General features: G+C 33.8%; 2 protein-coding genes across 4 annotated transcripts in view; one reads left to right on the top strand and one right to left on the bottom strand.

Moving 5' to 3' along the window:
- The window catches only part of LOC144849215 (ashwin-like), a 34,559-nt gene extending 22,532 nt beyond the window's left edge, over window positions 1-12,027 (bottom strand). The window contains exons 1-4 of one of the 3 annotated variants that reach the window (XR_013613957.1): window positions 11,886-12,027; window positions 4,241-4,452; window positions 3,258-3,561; window positions 2,073-2,251 (exon numbers count right to left, since the gene is read on the bottom strand). Coding sequence is in view for 2 of the 3 variants with exons in the window: in XM_078706274.1 (XP_078562400.1) it covers window positions 2,309-2,419; window positions 3,258-3,561; window positions 4,241-4,452; window positions 11,886-11,972 (714 nt within the window). In the remaining variant the exon portion in view is untranslated. Of the gene's footprint in view, window positions 1-310; window positions 2,420-3,257; window positions 3,562-4,240; window positions 4,453-11,885 lie in introns of those variants that run through there. The other 2 variants (XM_078706274.1, XM_078706275.1) reach the window with 2 other exon arrangements.
- Window positions 11,996-20,418, top strand: LOC144849193 (pre-mRNA-processing factor 17-like). Its single transcript, XM_078706234.1, has 12 exons — window positions 11,996-12,355; window positions 13,250-13,342; window positions 14,175-14,304; window positions 14,953-15,030; window positions 15,266-15,408; window positions 16,032-16,128; window positions 16,263-16,477; window positions 17,147-17,294; window positions 17,637-17,752; window positions 18,206-18,416; window positions 18,843-18,987; window positions 19,482-20,418. The coding sequence occupies exons 1-12, from the start codon at window positions 12,173-12,175 to the stop codon at window positions 19,657-19,659; spliced, it is 1,737 nt and encodes a 578-aa protein (XP_078562360.1). The 5' UTR covers window positions 11,996-12,172; the 3' UTR covers window positions 19,660-20,418.
- The last annotated feature ends 20 nt before the right edge of the window (window positions 20,419-20,438 follow it).

Below are 20,438 nucleotides of genomic sequence, written 5' to 3'. Positions count from 1 at the left end.
TGGAAGAGAATATAGTGGGTTGGGTTCATCCGTATTTTTTAGGAGAGTTCAATCAAAATGCTTGGTAAATTGTTGACATGTCAATCATAGAAATGTGTTGTAATACAATACTGTGTATACATGCATGTACTGTAGTGGGGCATTTATTCGAATGGGATGTTTATTCAAAATGATGTTCTATGGGGGGCGTTTATTCGAGGGGGCCGTTTATTCAAAGCAGGGTGTTTATTCGAATAACTACCGTATTCACAATGGTCATGCATACACATTTCTCTAGGTCCAGAACTGGATAACTCAAAATAAACAAGCGCATTATACAAATAAAATTTATTTATTTTATATCAATAACTTGATTGCTGATAAATACTGTAACAAATATAGAAAATTAGTCAATAGTATTTTCCATATAAAATATACAGTACACTACTACAATTGTTCATTGATTATTGCGTTTTTCACTTTATCATAGATTCCTTAATTGATTCGTTTTACAGTTCAAGTACAACGTGAAACTATAATATTTTACCTCATTTAACTGGATTTATTATCATGATTTTAGTAAAAACCATAATATAATTCTATTATAAATGTTGAACTTTTGAATAATAGTCTATAATCTTAGACCAGTTAAAATAAATATTGATAAATCTACATTTGTATAGCACTATTTTGATAAAACATCAGAATGCTTGTGGTTCTTTAAATATGTATTGTCCCCCACAAACATGAAAAATGAAAATTAATAAAATCAGACTTTAAATACAGTAGTACATTTTGTAGTTTTAACAAAGTTAATCACTTCCGTATGAAAAAAACCCCCGAAAATATGTTTTCACTTCAATAAAATGACAAAATAAACAGTTAAATTCAACCAAAAACCCATTGGCTCGCAGCCAATTTATAAATTACATTTTTTCAGTTAAATAATTGTAATAATAAAAGTGAATAACTATTATGTGACATTAAAATAGCATTCAACCAAAAAATGTTAAAAAATCATTTTTTTCAGGGAGACAATATCTTTAAATGTCCTTGGTAGTCATATACAGACCACAAATTCACAGGTATGTATTTAGCTAGTACAACCAGGTAAACCTCTAACATTGGAAGTCCTATGAGAAGACTATAACATCAGAATATGAATTGGCCATGAAACCATACCATTCAAACAGTTGTATGTATAAACTGCTCGGCTATGGATAAACCACTTGGCCAATGAAAACGCAGCCATGGATAAACCACTCAGCTATTGAATTACTTTTCATTGTGACTTATCATTTTTCGCTATAAAAAAAATTGAATAGATGTACTTCGGTTCTTCTCTTCTAGTCAAGTATAAACAAACTATTTAATATTGGCAATTTAATATTAACATGTATAAAACATTAGGAACCTTTCGTTCCAGTCTGCTATGAAACAATAAAACCTGACAGCATCTGTGGATGCTTATATCTAAGCAGTATCTGTGAATTTGGTATTACTTTTACATTTGTGAAAGCACTAATTTTAACCCATCAGATTACTAAAATATTCTCCTGGTCTCTGATGTTCTTAAAAACAAACTCTCATCTACATGTGTGGTTACTGCGTTATCATAGTAAAAAAAAAAAAAGAGCTGTTGGTGAAAAATTTTGGTTGCTGTCATGAGTGCAATGGTACAAATAATTTCATGAGACTATAATAGAACATTTCATCTTTTCACTGATGAAATTATTTGTTTGTTCCATTGTACGAATATAAAATATTCATTATTTGTTTTATACCACACCTACTTTTAATGAGAGGTTAGACCAAGGCCTAGACCATAGAAAAGGCAGCGCTCCAATTTTTGACACGGAGTAGAAAAATTATAAACTGCGCAGGTTGATTGAAGAGCCTTGGGTCAGGCGTGTGGTTGCTGCTCCTTGTGTAACAAAAATGAACCCTCAAAATGAAATTGCACTCTCGATGTCATAAGGGTTCAATATTGCACTCTTTGTGATGTAAGAGTTCAATATTGAACTCTTGATGCCATAAGAGTTCAATAGAATATTTTATTGAATATCATGTGACCCACCATCCATCCAAAAGACAAGAATCTACTCAGGTGTGTTATAAATCTTCATACATTAGTAGACCGGCAGCATAGTTAGAACAAAAGGTCCCTATCAATAATTACTATCCAGAGTTTAATAAAATACTATATTTCTATTGATTACGGCCATGTAATTTTCTTAGGTTTCTTCTTTGGAGAACTATCACCATCCAACTTCTAAAATATAATGAAATCAGATTTAGTGTTAATATAATTATTTCTGCATGACATAATTCAATAATGCAAACTAAATAACATTAAATGAATGATAGTGATAATGATTATGATAATGATGGGGGTGACAATCTCTGGTTTCTCCTTTGAAGAACCATCACATTCCAACTTCTAAAATAGAATGAAATTATACTCAGTGTTAGTATAGAATTTTTCGCACCAGATTTTGTTTCCCCATACCATAATTCAATAATGCATAATGAATAACAAATGAATGTATAATATACCTGCCAACTCTCACACATGATTGTCTTCATTTTCACAACACACAATGTATTCACACATCATTCAATTTATTCACACATCATAGCACCAAAAACATGCTGCCATTGAATGGCATTAAATACATTTCTTCTAAATTTAATAATTTTTCCACTCTATTTTCATTATTTGCTGTTAAATAGTTGACAGCACCGTCAGTTTTCATTGTACATAATCAACCATCATAACTGATAAGTGTTGTATTCTTTAATGTGTCAGGGTCATAGCCAGACCACTTTTTTAGGTACTGTATGTACTGTACACAGTAAAAACAAAAATATGTATAAAATGACACCAATATTGATACAGTACAGTAGTAAAGCTCTGTCTACACTATCAAACTAGTTTGACAAAAAAAGTGTGATATGTCCAAATATGATATTGATATGCCCAAATATGGTAGTGATATGACATCGTCATATCCATATATGGGCACATCACATTTTTTGTTGCATTTACTTTTCAGCATTGAATAATGTATTATAGGAGGTGTGGGAGAAGGATGTTTTGCATGAAAAGAGTTGGCAGGTATACATATGATAGCAGTGATGATGGTAGTGATGAAAATAATTAATACTGTACAGTACTGTAAACTTTTATTCTGTCAATCATTGAATGTAGGTACAGTACAGTACTGTACAAATGACAATTTAAAATAGATACATTTATTCTGAGAATCAGAAATTACCTGTTCTGTTTGTTGTGAAGGCCTTTTAAGATTTGTACTAGGACTAGTCGATGTTGGCAAGTTCATCGTACGTTTCTTCGCAGGTGGCGATAATGACGATGACGTCGATGATGACGATGGTGGACTTTTTAACTTGATAACCTTTCCATTTTGTTTTTTATTGCCTTGTTTCTCTTCACTGGGGTTTTTTAACTTTGCAATACGATTTTTCTTATTGAGGACAATAGGGGGTGGTTTTAACCTAAAACCAGGCTTTGATGAAACATCTGTTGACATGACGAGACCACCTGCTGTAGGAGATGAGCTGCAAAATAATAAAAATTTAACAAGTGTGATTATTAGAGAAATTTATTTTACCGTTTTTTGGGAATTAGTTATTCATCAAAATATTGCTGTTTTGTTTGAAACCTGTACCAGTATACATGACCAAGTATAATCCCACCCCTAATTTAGGCTAAATTGGACACAAGACTTTGGTAAAATTCATTTTTAATGCAATCTGTGTACAATCACACCTTAATTCTCCTAAAAGTACTGTACTGTACATCCCTGGCTGCTTAGATTATTACCATACCATTCATATGATATTAGTTCAGTAGATGGTACTGTACACTAATTTAAAGCAAATCAGTTATACTGTACTGCAGTTGTACTGTACATGTATATTTATTCTTGAGTAAATTCAAATATATTACTGTTCAGGTTACTTATTAATTGAATCAAAGAAAGCACTTCTGTTAAGTTTGTTTGAATTGAGCTTGACATTTAACAAATATCTTTTCAAAACATCGCATTGGCAGTTAAAAAGCGTAAATTATCTGTCATGGTTTTGTTGATTTACAGTACTTTACTTCGACATTGTTTGTGAACAATGGAACAAAAGGGCAGGAAATTATTCCAATGGAACAGATACATTGAAGTATGTGTGTGTTTATTCTAGAAGACTGTAAATCATTTCCTGATAACACTACTACAGTACCTACCTAACAGGCCACGATGAACCTTTAACTGTAAGCAAATTATGTTCCTCGATGGGCTTTGGTGCGAGTGAAATGACTTGTTTCTGCCTATTTTTCAGCATTTTTCCAACACGGTTGTTGCGCATTTCACGTTGGGGCCGAGGCGAAACAGTTCGATGAAACAAATCTAACAAGGCTTCTTTAGTAACATTTTCATCATCAATAACAACCATGCGCTGTAAGACAATGTATTAACAAATTATTTAGTACTGTCAATGAATTTTTCGTTACAGTTGACAGTACTCTTACAGTACTCTTACACTCTAATTATTTTAATATGCATTTTTGGAAAAAACCAAGATGATGCGCATGCGCTATGTATGTTACGTTTAGACGATGTGGAGACATGAGCTCCAACACGTTTCTTCGCGAAGCGGAGATGTGATGATGGAAGTTTCTGAAGGCTAGAAATGATATTATACAGTATGCCTAGTAGTACAGTAGTCTGGTAAACATTTGATGCGATTTTTCCCAAGAACATGAAAACTCGTCTTGATATGATAGGCTAGTTTCTTTGCAAACATTGAATGGATCACTATTATGAGAAAATTTGATTAACTCTCACCCAGACCCTGCGTGATACTTTAGCTACTGTATGTGTTGGTGGTATGTACCTAAATTATTGGCGTTTTATTTGGCAGATCATACGCACTGTACAAGGCCTACTGTACAGTAGACTTGATCTAATGGATTGTAATTAACAAAAAAACTCGGCCTATACAGTAATAATACCTGTCACAGTATATTTCTACAGTTCTTATTTCAGTCTCGATCATGCATATTTAATACAGTACATACTCTTTTTTAAACCAAATGATGTTCGATCATTGGTTGATTCGAAATCCATATTTACGGTATAAAGCCCACCCCATATACTGTAGCCAAAGATAACATATCAGATATCGATTTCTATACATGTATCACAAGATTGTATTTTCAGAAAAATATTGTAATGTCGACTGGTGGTGGACTAAAATAAAAAAGACAAAAAATACAGACTTGGGGCAAGTCTACAGTACGACCACACCATCATCAATGAAAACATTTGTAAATCATGAGCACGAGCAGCAGAGACAAAACATTCCTTTTGCGAGCATGCATGAGTGAGACTATGTGACAACACACTTTAATGTGACGTTATTTTACTTTAGCTGCATGTGAAGAAGTAGTCATCATTCCCAACTGTGTGTACTGTATGGGGATTACGGTCGAAGCGGCCGCCAACCAAAGCGGCCGCTAGTTCAATAACGGTAATTTGTATGGAACGCCGTGTGCGCTTTGATTGTCGTTGTTTTGTAATCTTTGATTGTCATTGTTTCGACAGGTTTTCTTTACCTCGGACGTAAATAACAATCTAAATTATTATGTAATTTATTCTCTTTTTTTACAGATTGAATGTGATACGTTCTTTTAAACGAAATGGCGAATCGATGATTACTTACTTTAACTGTTCTACTAAATGATATGTTTAATAAAGTCAATAAAATACATTGTGGTGTTTGTATTGTATATTAATATAATATATAATAACCCAATTATTAAGAATAATATATATATATTTTCAATAAAGTATATCAAAATATATATATTTGTTATTGTATATTAATTAATTAGTGTGATGTTATGTCTTTGTTTGTACACAACAATATAATATATAAATGAACGAAGACGTTAGTTTGGTTTGGTAGATGTTTATTGTAGCTCAGCAATATAGCAAGTGGTTATGAAACATTAGTTATCATTACTAATACGTCTGGTATGTGGTTGCCATGGCTATGAGGATAGCTAACCTAGATACCAGTAAGGTGTGTGGACCTGTTGAACCTGTAAGTTCAGTCACTTGTAATGTAATATCATTACATCTTCCCTCTTTTGAAAGTTAAAATATTTTTCTTAGTATTCTTTTAAATCCGTTATTTATGTATCCATAGTTCATGCATAAAATAAGAGTATTATACTTAGATTTTTTTTGATTTTTTTTTAAAATATTTTTATCTTGTTATTTAAATTTATTTATGTACATGCTAGCATTATTCATAAGTCGTTGCATAATTATCTATATACATTATATTTTGTCTGTAACATAGTCGTCTAAGTATGCTGGTCGTCGGGCTTGACGTCGTGGTCGGCTTTGATCGGTAGTTTGACCATTTCTGTCATTTGTAACCGGTACGTCGTCATCCGAGTCATAGTCGTCATTGTCATATCTGTCAATGGATGGTATTGGCATAATGTGCCTTCTGTTCCGTCTATAGATATCATTTCCACATTTCACAAGATAAGATTTATGAGGTAGTGATTTGTGAATTGTTCCAACTTTGTTCCACAACTTAGATGTTGTATCGTATACTCTAACTTTCTGTCCGTATTGTATGGTTTCTAGAGTTTTTGAATGTTTGTTATAGTTCCGCGCTTGTTTTTGCTTTAGCTCATCCTTCTTTTCCTTTAAGTCAATAAGTTTTGGTTTTAGCGCTGACTCATTAACTGGGAGGTTTGATCTGATTTTCCTTGAGAACATCATTTCTGCTGGACTAAGTCCATGCTCGAGTGGTGTAGCACGATATATCTGTAGTGCTAAGTATATATCTTCCTTTGTCTCTGTACATTTCTTGATAATTCGTTTGACTATCTTTACTGCATTTTCAGCTTGTCCATTTGACTGCGCAAAATATGGACTGGAAGTTGTATGTTCAAAGTTCCATTCGTTGGTGAATTTCCGAAATTCTTCACTGACGAATTGTGGACCATTATCAGAAAAGAGTACAAATGGTGTACCATGTATCGCAAACCATGATTTCAGGTTGTGGATTACAGCTGCTGAAGATGAACTTGTTAGTTGACGAACTTCAATGTATTGAGAATAATAGTCAACACATGTGATATAATTGTTATTGTTTACCGTGAAAAGATCAACCCCAATTTTTTGCCATGGTTGGGTGTTATCGGCTGCATATACAATTGGTTCCTTTGGTTGCATTGGTTGGTGTTTCTGGCATGTCGGACAAGATTTTACTTTGTCATCTATGTCCTTGTTGATGTTTGGCCAGAATATTACTTGTCTAGCCCGTCTCCTGCATTTTTCGATACCCAAGTGTCCAGTATGGATTTGCTTAAGCATGTCCTTTGTCATTTTAGCAGGTATTACGATTCGATCACCTTTGAATACGAGATCGCCTTTTATTGATAGCTCATCACGATAATTCCAGTAATCTCGTGTTGCTGGGTGGCATTTGTTTCGCTTGTTAGGCCATCCTTGTTGAATTGTGCGATTCAGTTCTCTTATTGCTTCATCGTTGCCTGACTCAACTTCAATTTCCTTGAGTTTTTTGTCAGTAGTAGGTAGCGCTGCAATTATTGATTGTACATACATATCAATGTCATCATTAAATTGTTGCTCTGACGACAGTTGGTATGTCGCGTCAACTGCTCGTGAAAGAGTATCCGCTGTTTGGAGTGATTTTCCAGGTACATACAGTAGATTATCTTTATGTCGTACTTTTGCAGACGCAATCGCATTCTTTGTAGACGCAGAGGTCCATCAGCTAGCGGTTTCGAGAAAATTGATACAAGTGGCTTGTGATCAGTCTCGCATATAACTGATTGTCCATAAAGAAATTGGTGGAATCTTTCACATGCAAACATTGTGGCTAGGCACTCTTTTTCAATTTGTGCGTACCTTGTTTCTGCTGAGGTCATTGCTCTTGAGGCATATGCTATTGGCGCCCATCTATCATTGTGCTGTTGGAGTAGAACAGCTCCGATGCCATCCTTTGATGCATCCGCACTGACTTTGCATTGCTTGTTTGGATCATAGAATTGCAAAACTGGCGCAGTTGTCAACAGCTTGTTAACTTCTCTCCAAGCATTATCTTGGGATGTTTGCCATACCCAGACTACGTTATCTTTCGTCAACTCTCTTAGCGGAGCAGTTATGTTTGATAAGTCTGGTACGAACTTTGCTAGATATGTGACCATGCCTAAGTATCGTTGCATCTCGAGCTTGGTTGAGGGTTGTGGCATATTTGTTATTGCCTTAATTTTCTCTGGATCTGGCTTTATGCCTTTATCTGTCAGTAAATCCCCAAGGAATACAACTTCCTTGACACAGAACTCACATTTTCGTTTGTTTAGCTTTATGCCGTTTTTCTCTATTATATCAAGTACTTGGCTTAGTCTGTCTCTATGTTCTTCAATTGTTTTAGATGATATTATGATGTCATCTTGCATTGAGTTTACTCGTGGTATGTTTTCCAACAAGTTGCTAATTGCCACTTGGAACCCTTCGCTTGCGCAGTTAATTCCAAATGGTAAACGTTTGAAGATGTAACGTCCCACAGGTGTAATAAAGCATGTTAGTTGAGCACTTTCGTCATCGAGAGGTTGCTGCCAATATCCTGATGTGAAATCTAGTTTTGTAAAAAATTTAGCATCAGCGAATTCGGCCATAATTTCTTCCCTCGACGGTAGCTTGAAGTGTTCACGCTTTATGGCTTTATTGAGATTTCTAGGGTCAAGGCATAGGCGAATGTCACCATTCCGTTTGTTCACGGTAACGATGTTGCTTACCCATTCAGTTGGTTCCTGAATTTTTTCTATCACACCAAGCTGTTCCATGCGATCAAGTTCCATTTTAACTTTATCTCTTATCTTGAAGGGTATTTTCCGACAAGGACTTTGAACTGGTGGAATCGATTTGTCAGTGTGTATGTGATACTTCCTTGGTAAGCACCCAAGACCTTTGAAGACATTATCGTGTTTGTTTACAATATCTTGTACATGATGAATGCCGTTAGTGGTGTTTCGTTCCACTGTATTCAGTGACGCTTCCTCAAAGTTCGGTATTATTAGTTGTAGCTGCACACATGTATCAGCACTTAATAGTGGTTTATAATTTGTCATCAACTATGTATACTGCAAATGTTCCTTTACGATCCTTACTGTACGCTATGTCCAAGTTGCATTTCCCTAAAATTGGGATAGCAGCATCAGAGTAGCTTTTGACTGGCGTACTTACGGGAATGAGGAGTGGTTTGCTGTTCAGTTTGCTGTATTCCGTGTACGGCAATATGTTAACTTTTGCCCCACTGTCAAGTAGAAATACAACTTTGTTGTTGTTTATGTCAAGTTGACAGAAAAATCCATGGGAGGGTTTTGAAATGACGTTACACTCAGACTCTATTTCAATTGTGCTCAATAAAAAGGTTTCCTCCTCAGATTCAGATTCCGATGCTACAACCACATTCGCTCTTTTAAAGCTTTTTCTGTGATACTTTTGTTTATCATCTTTTGCGTGTTTCTTTGCGTAGCTTGTTTTCGTTGTGCAGCATTTTCCGAAGTGATTGCGCCCGTTGCATTTGTCACATATTTTACCAAATGCTGGACATGATTTTGGTCCATGTTTTGTGGCACACCTTCTGCAGTCAAAGTGTTTAGTAGTGCTCCTTTTTGAGTTACTATGATTATTCATGCTCAATGCATTTAGTTGACTTGCCGATGCTTGCAACGTGTCATCACTAACTTCTTGATTTTGTGCAATGCTGATTGCCTTGTCCAGGGTTAGATTGTCCCCTTCATCCATACACTTTTCCTTGACCCTGGGATGAATGGCTCTCAGTACAATAGCATCGCGCAACATCCTTTCCTCTAGATCGCCATAGTCGCACAATTTTACAAGAATTCTAATGTCCGTCAAAAAGTCATTAAAATTTTCACTTTTGTGCTGGCATCTTTTGTGGAAGTCTATTGTTGCCTTGATCACGTTTCGCTTGGGTTTTAGGTAATTTTCAAACTTATTTAAAACCCCACTCAGCATCTCATTTTCTGCAGGTATTGCTGCTTGGTCACCACTTTCGGGCTGAGCTGCGGCCCATACAAATGTCCCATATATTTCTCGTCCACGGTCCCCAATATAAGTCATTAAATAGTTAACCTTTTGTATTTCCGTCTTTGCGTCTAAAGGACCATCAAACGTGAATTGACAGTGTTGGTTGAACCGTTTAAATTCTCTCAACAAATCTGGTGATGCCCAGTCCATTGCTGGTTTATTCTTTTCGGCCATTGTTAATGTGTTATAAAATAAAGTTACTCACAGACCTTGATATTATCCAACGGCAATACCGTACGCAAACTATTAATACAATATTGTATAATAACGATTCAATAGTATGTAAATGATATATAAAGATTCGGCAATACCGTACGTAAATTATTAATGCAATACTGTATAACGATTCAATAGTATGTAAATGAGATATAAAGATTCGGCAATACCGTACGTAAATTATTATTGCAATACTGTATAAAGATTCGATAGTATGTAAATGAGATATAAAGATTCGGCAACACCGTACGTAAATTATTATTGCAATACTGTATAAAGACTCGATAGTAAAGTAAACGAGATATAACGATTCGGCAATACCGTACGTATTATTGCAATACTGTATAAAGATTCGATAGTATGTAAATGAGATATAAAGATTCGGCAACACCGTACGTAAATTATTATTGCAATACTGTATGAAGATTCGATAGTAAAGTAAACGAGATATAAAGATTCGGCAATACCGTACGTAAATTATTATTGCAATACTGTATGAAGATTCGATAGTAAAGTAAACGAGATATAAAGATTCGGCAATACCGTACGTAAATTATTATTGCAATACTGTATGAAGATTCGATAGTATGTAAATGAGATATAAAGATTCGGCAATACCGTACGTAAATTATTATTGCAATACTGTAAAAAGATTCGATAGTATGTAAATGAGATATAAAGATTCGGCAATACCGTACGTAAATTATTAATGCAATACGTATGTATAAAGATTCGATAGGAGAGTGCTCGAGAAACGTCGGGTTAGTTCAACGTTATTTTTTCCCTTCACTGCCAATATTTAAAAAAAAAGAGATATAAATAAATAAATAGTAAATGAGATATAAAGGTTCAATAGTACGTAGATTATGATGCAAACGTAAATTATTAATGATTCGATAGTTATAGGCCTATATGTAAATATATTTAGTTAGTTAATATTAAAATACAAATAAAATATACATTAATTTATCGGCAGGCAAACTTAATTTTTATAGAAATATAAAGATTCGATAGTACATGATTTGGCTTATATTTATTGGTTTGACCATACATACAGCTGTAACTCAACTCGCCATAGGCCATGGTGTTGACAACGACAATCAAAGATTAAAGCGCACATGGCGTTCCATACAAATGACAATATTAAACTGGCGGCCGCTTCGACCATACTCCCTGTATGGGATGTACGCTACTCCCCTCACATCAACCCATGGAACAAACTATGTCTAGGCCTATAGGCTAGATGTAAAAATTTAAATTGTAACCAGTTTTGTAGAATTCCATAATCAGTGTATTTATAATTGATAAAACGTTTCTGCATCGGAGACGATTTCGCGACTCAATCATTTTTTTACGCGACCCAAACAATGGGTCGCGACCCATAGGTTGCCGAATGGCGCTCTAGAGACTAACAATAGCGCCTACACGCTAGCCTCGCTAGGCCTAGAGTCTAGGCTAGACCTCTGCCTGTAAACTTACTCATCTATTAATAAAAATAAATGATTTTACCTGTTTTAAAATAGAAATTAACGATTGCTTCGATAGATTTTCTGGATTTAATAAATTAGACAATTCCTCATTAATATTATCTTCCATTATTATTCTTGTTACAGTGTGTGCAGTGTCTCAAAATCTACAGTGCAATTGAGATCCGAGATGAGCGTGAAGCATGTATCGTGTTATTTACATCAGTAGACGTTTTACAGACGTCTACTATACATTTCAATTAATAAACAATATGTCGTAATATCAGATTTGTATTTAACGGCTGGATTAATGTCCTTCATTACGACAACATGGCGGCGATCACTGCTCTACAAGCTTACGGTTCTGACGATGAAAGCAGTGGAAATGGAAGTGAAACAGAGGACAAACAGGAAGATTCAGTGGTACATCTGAAGCCTCTTGAGAAGGGTAACTCTGTAATGAAAATTCAAGATAGGATGATGCTCAATGCAGCGCCAGTTGTAGATTCAAAGGTAGGCCCCTAGGTTAGGCGGCTAGGCTACTATGACTACGTACGTGTACCGTACACGACACTGCAAACGTTCGGATAGCAAAGCAGTAAACGGCTAGACTAGGCCTAGGCACATAGTGTAGGAGGGCGGCCTAGCTACAGACATTCAGTTTTGGCCTATGGTGTATGTTTGTTGTTTTTGTAATTATAAAAAATTGATTAATTTAAACAAATGTCTGTCTTTTTCGTTCTTGATTAATATAAAAATAATAAATTCAAAATTCAAAAAGTTTAAAATTAAATTGTATATCTGCCAACAGTCTGAGTATATTATTGTTATGCGTGTTTGATTTGTTTGTTATTCTGTTTGTTGTGAGATTGTCTATATGCTGTTTTTAAGGACCCTATTGGAATTATTAAGTTGATTTTTCTTTCGACTTTATGGGCTATTCTTGGTTTCTTATTTAATGTATTTGCTTGTAAATTGTTTTTATTCATGTTGTCTTGTAATCTTATGTTGAAAGCGACCGAATAAAATCAAATCAAAATTAAACATCAAATCATGCCATCATCATCATGAGTGTGTCTATAGACTGTAGTGTAATAGAATACCATAAAAAAGAATAGAAACCCATCGTGAAAAGAAGCCCATCCAAGAGTCCTAAAAAAGTCCATATGGGCTTCTTTTCGAGGTTTTATTTACAGTATTTTTAAAAGGTATCCTTGAATGTAAATTAATTAATTTTTATCAGCATAATTGTTCATCATGAATGGCTAATAGCATAATAAATTCCATGGTATTGGCCTGTTGACCATAACAATTAAATATGAATACATTCATTATGCACATAATGTTATTGTTATGTTTATTCTGTGTGCTTTAATAGTTTTTTAATTCAATTTACTTTGATTTCAGGATGAAGTAGGAGCTAGCATAGGCATACCTGTGGATTTTGCAAAGAAAGAAGTCAGTTTTAATCCAACTTATGAACAATTATTTGCACCAAAGGTAAAAGAATCTTCACCATATATGTTAAATTTTCATTCGTTGAATCGATAGACCTGTTACATTTCCACAGCAATAAAGTTAGACGATTAGAAATGAATTAATTACAGTATACATGATACATGCCAACACTCCTGTTTTGGCCAGGAGACTCCCGTATTTTAGACTCGTCTCCCGGCCTAACATTGTGCTTCCGGTTTTCCACATTTTCTCCCGGATTACAAAGATAACTGAATTTTGATGTATATGTGTTGTTTTCTGCATTAAAATAAACATGCTTACACACAAGAAAATTTATTATATTTAAGCCATTGTAGACCATCTGCAGTCATAAACAGAAAGTGGATTTCCCTCACATGGGCTTGTCAAGTTGCACGTTTCAATAATAAACAGAGGGCACTGTAAACACAAAACACCACCTCCTTTTTAACTTGGCATGTATTTATACACAAATTGCATTTTTACCTAATTTGATCTCCCAAAAAGCTATTATCAAAAACTCGGTCCAAAAATAAATTTACCCAAAAAAGTCAAAAGTTGAAAATTCATTTTCCTTCCTCTTTGATTTCATAAGTTTGAATTGTATATACTTTATTTTCTTTTTTTTTATTTATTATCAAACATCAAAGAACATAAAAAACCTGATATCTATGCTCAAACAACCGTAAAAGTCTAAAAATAAAACAAGTTGTTTCCAACAGGGTTATACAGTGTTTGCTCACAATATACAGTAGTTACACATTTTGTTGAATATATTTTCTCGTCAAAGTAGTTTAAATTAAATTTATATTTGACTGGTTAAGTAGGTGATTTATTAATTTGTTAATTCCTGTAGGTTGGACCTGTAAATCCATTCAAGACACAGCAAGCACTAGCACATAGGAATACCACTGCAGGATATGTTGAACCTACTCATTTTAATGCTTTTACATTTGAAAACCAAAGAAAGACATTTCACAGTTATGGTAAGATTACAAAGTTTAATTTAATTACCATAATTTACAACAGCTATCGTTTTATGGTTATTCCTTCTTGTGTGAAGGAAGTACTGTATAGTACCTGTTCTCTGTTGTAGTAATATCGCTATCAATAGAAGGATGTTTTGGCCTAGAACCATTTTGGACCATTCAATCATGCAAATAAATCTTAAGAGTTGGGTAACTTTAAGTTGTAAAACATTTTGAAATAAATTGATTCTCTGTGTATTTCTTTTTTTACTGGATGATAATGTGACAAAGGTGATACTGTCTGAGAAATTTATATCTTAAACTCACTCAAATTTTATAGGTCATGCTTATAGTTGAAAAAAAAACGTTGTAAAACTTGATAAATACCACAAAGATGTATGTTAATCATAAAATAAAAATTGGATGTTCTGCCACAAAAATGAACATTTGGGGCAAAACATCCCAGGCAAAATGTCCCTGATTCAATCGTCTCTATGTGTATTTTTTACTGTATAACAAATCATGTTGTGCTACATCTATACTGTATATATCGTAGCTGGAGTAATCAGTATTCTAATAAGTAACAATAGCATTAAAAAAGCTTTATGTAAAATACAATAGCATCCGTTTCTATATTTTTATTTTGTTTGATTTACTTAATTTTAGGATATGCACTGGATCCAAGCTCAGAAAGTGATGGCACGAAAATTGTAGGATTAGTTGAGGAAGCCAAAAAAAATGAAGGTGAGTTTTTATTTCTACAATAAAAAAAAAATATAGGATTTCAGTTGAATTGGAAAAATTAAACCACATAGGACAGTATTTGTGGGTACTTCTTTCTCCATAAATACTTGCTAGAATCTAGATCTCAAATTGTTGAATCAGACAAGTTATTTTATTCATCTAATAAACAAAATATGAAATGAATATTAAATTATTTGTTATGCTTTGGTATAAAGTTTTTTATTCCATTTTTTAGGAAAAACAGTATTTGAAACAACTGCTGTTCGTCCAGGAGACAAAAGGAAAAAAGTTAGAAAGAACGATCCAAGTGATATAGATGGATACTTAGGGCCTTGGGGCAAGTATGTGGATGAAAAGACTGTATCTGTACCAACTGAGGTAATATATTGATGTTATTTATGAGTGCACATTATTAATGATACTATTTTAACTAGTTGTGAAGACTAGGAATTTTGTTTACATCCAACTGTAAATACACAATTACAAAGTGTTGCATATAAATATATATAAACAATATATGTTTACCATATTTATTGTTCTGGAGGGTTTTTAGGGGGCATTTATTAGAGGGAACTGTTTAATCGAGGGAGGCGTTTATTTTTAAAGTAATATGGTAACATCTGTATAAATTAATCAAATATATTCTCCGTAAATATAACACAATTAATATCATAAAGTGATAAATACATTAAAAAATAGAAATGTGTTATAATTTGTACAATATTGTGTGTACAGTGTATGATTGTAGCAGGGCCTTTATTTTAGGAAAAAATAAAGGCCACAGGGCGTTTACTTGAGGGGGGAGTTTATTCCAAACGATGATGGGGGGAGGTGGAGGGAGGCTTGGCTTATTCAAAGTGGAGTGTTCAAATAAATATGGTATGCAATATTAAAAATGGTTACATATTTACATATATAAATAAACAATAAATATTGAAATAAAATTCACATTACAATATTAATTTAATATTTAAATGGTTATCAATATTTCTGTGATGCAGGAAGAGAAAGAAGAATTAGATGAAATATTAGCAAAGAGAAGTAAGAAAGGAAAGAAACAGGAAGAGAAAGCAGGAGAAGAAAAATCTACACTACATAGTAAGTTGAACATTTTGTGAACTTTCACCTATTTTTTTATGTTTATGTTTTTTTGCATCTTTAAAACATAATTAGTATTAGAATACTTTTAAGCATTATTATTAAATCAGAATTGATTTTTTTGTCATTATCAGTTAAAGATGCATATGATTATCAAGATCGTTCATTCTTACACATACCAATGGACCTTGATGTTGATCTTAAATCAACTGATCCACCTGAGAAATGTTACCTGCCTAAGAAGCTCTTACACACCTGGACAGGACACACAAAAGGTGTTGCAGCCATTAAACTATTCCCACAATCAGGCCATCTGCTGTTATCATGCGGAATGGATAGTAAATTAAAGGTATGTATGACACGTTTTAATATTAAGCATGTATTTCATTTTGAATAAGCCTACATAAGTTTTGTCAATACCATGGTTTTAAATAAGGGTCTGTTTCTGCTGCATAGCGCCGAATAAACTGGTTAAATTAAAAATATAATTTTTATATCGACTGCATTTCTGATAAATTTGTGCCCCAAATAACCATTTAAATCAGTAGGTAGTCTGTTATATTTTCATAGAACGCAACTGTCGACATTTACTCCAGTTACTGAGCGCAAGTGACAGGCTCACACAAAATGTTGACATAAACTTAGTTTCAGTTCCTCTCAGTTGCCCATGTTTTATTTTTTTTGGGAATTGAAAATACTGAACAATTACACGTGCAGAAGGGTAACCGCGACCAGTAGCGATCAGTTCGATGTTTCCATATACGCGTCCATGTATATTGCTTCCTATACAACTATGAATGATGTGCCCATATGGTCACAATGACATCATATCACTACTATACTGGGGCATATCACACTTTTTGTTTGATAGTGTAGACGAAGCTTAAGATTGATTTTTGTCACTGATTCAAAAGGAAGACTTGAAGAGAAGTTACATGTTTTACTTTTAACTAGGAGTGGATGGATCCACTCTGTTCTATTTTCTACCCTAATTCTTATTTGAAAATCCTTTTTCCAGTTGTGGGAGGTATACAACAAGCGGCGTGTTGTTCGGACATACATTGGCCATAAGCAAGCAGTTCGTGATGCATGCTTTAATAACAGTGGTGATAAGTTTATCAGTGCTGGATATGATAGGTATATGAAAATATGGGATACTGAAACAGGTAGGAAAAGTATAATTACTATTTGTTTGAAATTTGTCTTCTATTTTTCAATTCATAAGTAAAAATATATCTATGTTTAAAAATGAGAAAATCTGTGTGAATGAGAAAAATTCGGAACCTTCTGCTTGATATGCAGATGTCCTAACCATTAGACCACTGAGACTTTCATTTTATTGCTCAAATTTGATTGAATACTGACACCCTCTTTAAAAATAAATAAGTGTTAATTTATTACCTCAACATACTTCACATAAACTTACTAACTGTCGTTTGTTTAGATCTAGAAAAAGATTGCTGTAATACTTATTTCTTTTATAAATAAAATTTAATAAAACTTTCTAGGAGAATGCATTTCAAGGTTCACAAACAATAAAGTTCCTTATTGTGTCAAGTTCAACCCAGATGAGGACAAACAACATATATTTGTTGCAGGAATGGCAGATAAAAAAATAGTTCAGGTATGTTTTTAGTTTTAGTTTTTTAAGAATGTTGTTAGTTACAAATGCCTTGGTATTGTTGTTTACAGAATGTAGAGTTCCTTCTTTCTATGAATTTTTAAGAAATTTGATACATGGCTTGACTTAAATGTATTAGTCTCAACATTAGTAGGCAATGTGACACGAGTCATTAGATGCCCTCCAGATGGATTCTAAGATGAGAGTGCTTCATAATGTACTCAGTCACTCATACTACTTTTCATTTATACATTATTATATTTTTTAATGGACCAAAGATTTCGAAAAATTAAAATATTGAATACTGTAGTCTGACATATTTAACAAATATTTAAAGCACCCTATTGTTTGGTCATGCTTTCATAAAGTAAAATCTGATTTTTCGAAGTTGAGATATTATACATACAAATATTGATTTGCACTTTTAATTTATCTTTTTTCCATCATCTATTACAGTGGGATACACGAGCCAATGAGATTGTACAGGAATATGATCGTCATCTTGGTGCTGTCAACACCATCACATTCATCGATCAGAATCGACGATTCGTGACAACATCCGATGACAAAAGCATTCGTCTTTGGGAATGGGATATTCCTGTGGATTTCAAGTACATCGCAGAACCAAACATGTACCCAATGCCAAGTGTCTCGCTCAGCCCTAATGGTAAGCAAATATAAAGTATATAAAATTGATGAAGATTTTACTCTAAAAAAGGGACCCCCTCTAATTTAGATATTTCTTGTTGCCTGATGAACTGTAGCCCTTAATTATGATTACTAGCAACAGAGAACATTAATTCTTTATCAAGTTTTTGAATTTTTCCCCTTTGGGACACCCCTATTCAGAGGAACACCTTCCTGTGATATGAACCAGAGACAATGTATATTTTAACACTACAGCCAACCCCTATTAAGGGACACCCCTATTAAGAGGGACACCTTCCTGTGAAAGCAACAAGAGGCAATGTATAATTTAACTATTAACTATTCAGGAGACACCCCTATTACGGGTCAACCCTATTAAGGAGATAATTTGAAAACATCCCCTTCTACTGTATACTGTTAAATAGTCTGTTATACATCTTTACAGGTAAATGGTTAGGCTTCCAATCAATGGACAATCAAATTTTAATATATGGAGCTCAGAATCGTTTGCGTCTGAACCGTAAGAAGAATTTTAAAGGGCACATGGTAGCAGGATATGCTTGCCAGATGGGCTTCTCACCAGATATGAGGTAAAGTTCATTGCTTGCTGTCTTGTGCAGGCCTCAACCCTGCCATGTATCTTTTGTCTGCTAGCTAGGTTTTTTTATTCCATATGCATAGTGTGTTACTGCATACAAAGGAAGTTTAGTACATTTGTTTAGCTAATTTGTGTACACTTATGAAATATGTTTTCATGAAGCGGCACAAAATTTAGCCTTAATCACTTTGTAAATTTCCTGCGAAGAATGAAATCAAGTTACTCTGTGTCTGTATCTGATTACAATTAAATGGAAATCATAGCTTTACATGCTTGCAGATAAAAATAAAATGTCTTCAAGCTAAAATAATGTCTTGTAAAGGTGGGTACTGTTTCCCACTAAACGTTGGTTTTAGCAAACATTATGCGGTTAGTATCGACTACAAACTGACAAAACAAAACAATAAAGATAGAGTTTGATAACTAAACATTTGAATAATGTCATATTTGTTTAATTCATCAGTAAAATAATGATTGCTTTTTCAGTTATGTGGTTTCTGGAGATGCAGATGGAAAACTTAACATCTGGGACTGGAAGACGACCAAACTGTTCAATAAATTCAAAGCACATGATGGCGTCTCAATCGGCTGTATATGGCATCCTCACGAAACATCTAAAGTTATCACATGTGGATGGGATGGTCTTATTAAGCTCTGGGATTAAGACCAGATGAATATTGATTCAAATCTTCATGATTGGTCAAACTACTTGCGCCGCACTTACATCCTTGCGTTACATTCATTGGGAGATTATAATTAAGATCGATAGATTAATAAGAGATTGATTTATACTCCAATTGGAAAGTCTTTAATTTATTTATTCAGTGTATTCATCAGATTGGATTTCACTCATGAACATGAAGTACAAACCTGAAGAACAGGCTTAATGTTCACATGTTCACAATCCAGGCGGATTTTGAATGCACAAGTTATGAGTACAGTATACTGTTGTACAGAATTCATCATGGGATTGGACGATCAACGAGTCAAATGAATCGTGTTTCTTCCAAGTGATGCCTGTTTTACTAGGTATCAAAACACAAGTTTCAGCAGTGGGATGATGATCACATTCAACATTTTGACGACATAACTTTTAGATATTTTTTTTCTTGATATTGATGTATCTTCAGTTATTATTCTTTATGTACTTGGGGTAATCAATTACTGTCATTTTCGAAAATACATGCATGCCCCTAACAGACAATGCGTGTTGATAAAGAAAACATACAAGTAATATATGATTAATAATAAAAACGCTAATCGCATTTCTGAAAATAAAGCAGACAAGTTCAGTGTTCAACTTGTATAGTTCTTGCAACATGATTGATATAAAGTAAATAATGTAATGTAGTGTACAGATAATGCTGTTTTTGTATACATTTTAATGTAAATAATCAATAAACGGTCAAACACTTTTGATAAGATATAATAGTTTTGATTTTA

This window comes from Antedon bifida, chromosome 7 (assembly GCF_963402885.1).
Source record: "Antedon bifida chromosome 7, ecAntBifi1.1, whole genome shotgun sequence".
NCBI lineage: Eukaryota > Metazoa > Echinodermata > Crinoidea > Comatulida > Antedonidae > Antedon > Antedon bifida.
The sequence above is the reverse complement of the archived record's forward strand: the minus strand, read 5'-3'. Positions and strand labels throughout refer to the sequence as shown.

Bases quoted from the DNA above. Each gene is read 5' to 3' on its own strand.
- LOC144849193 (XM_078706234.1), top strand. From the start codon at position 12,173: ATGGCGGCGATCACTGCTCTACAAGCTTACGGTTCTGACGATGAAAGC. The intron at 18,417-18,842 runs GTAAGCAAATAT...ACATCTTTACAG, and splicing joins TGTCTCGCTCAGCCCTAATG to GTAAATGGTTAGGCTTCCAA. The intron at 18,988-19,481 runs GTAAAGTTCATT...TTGCTTTTTCAG, and splicing joins GGCTTCTCACCAGATATGAG to TTATGTGGTTTCTGGAGATG.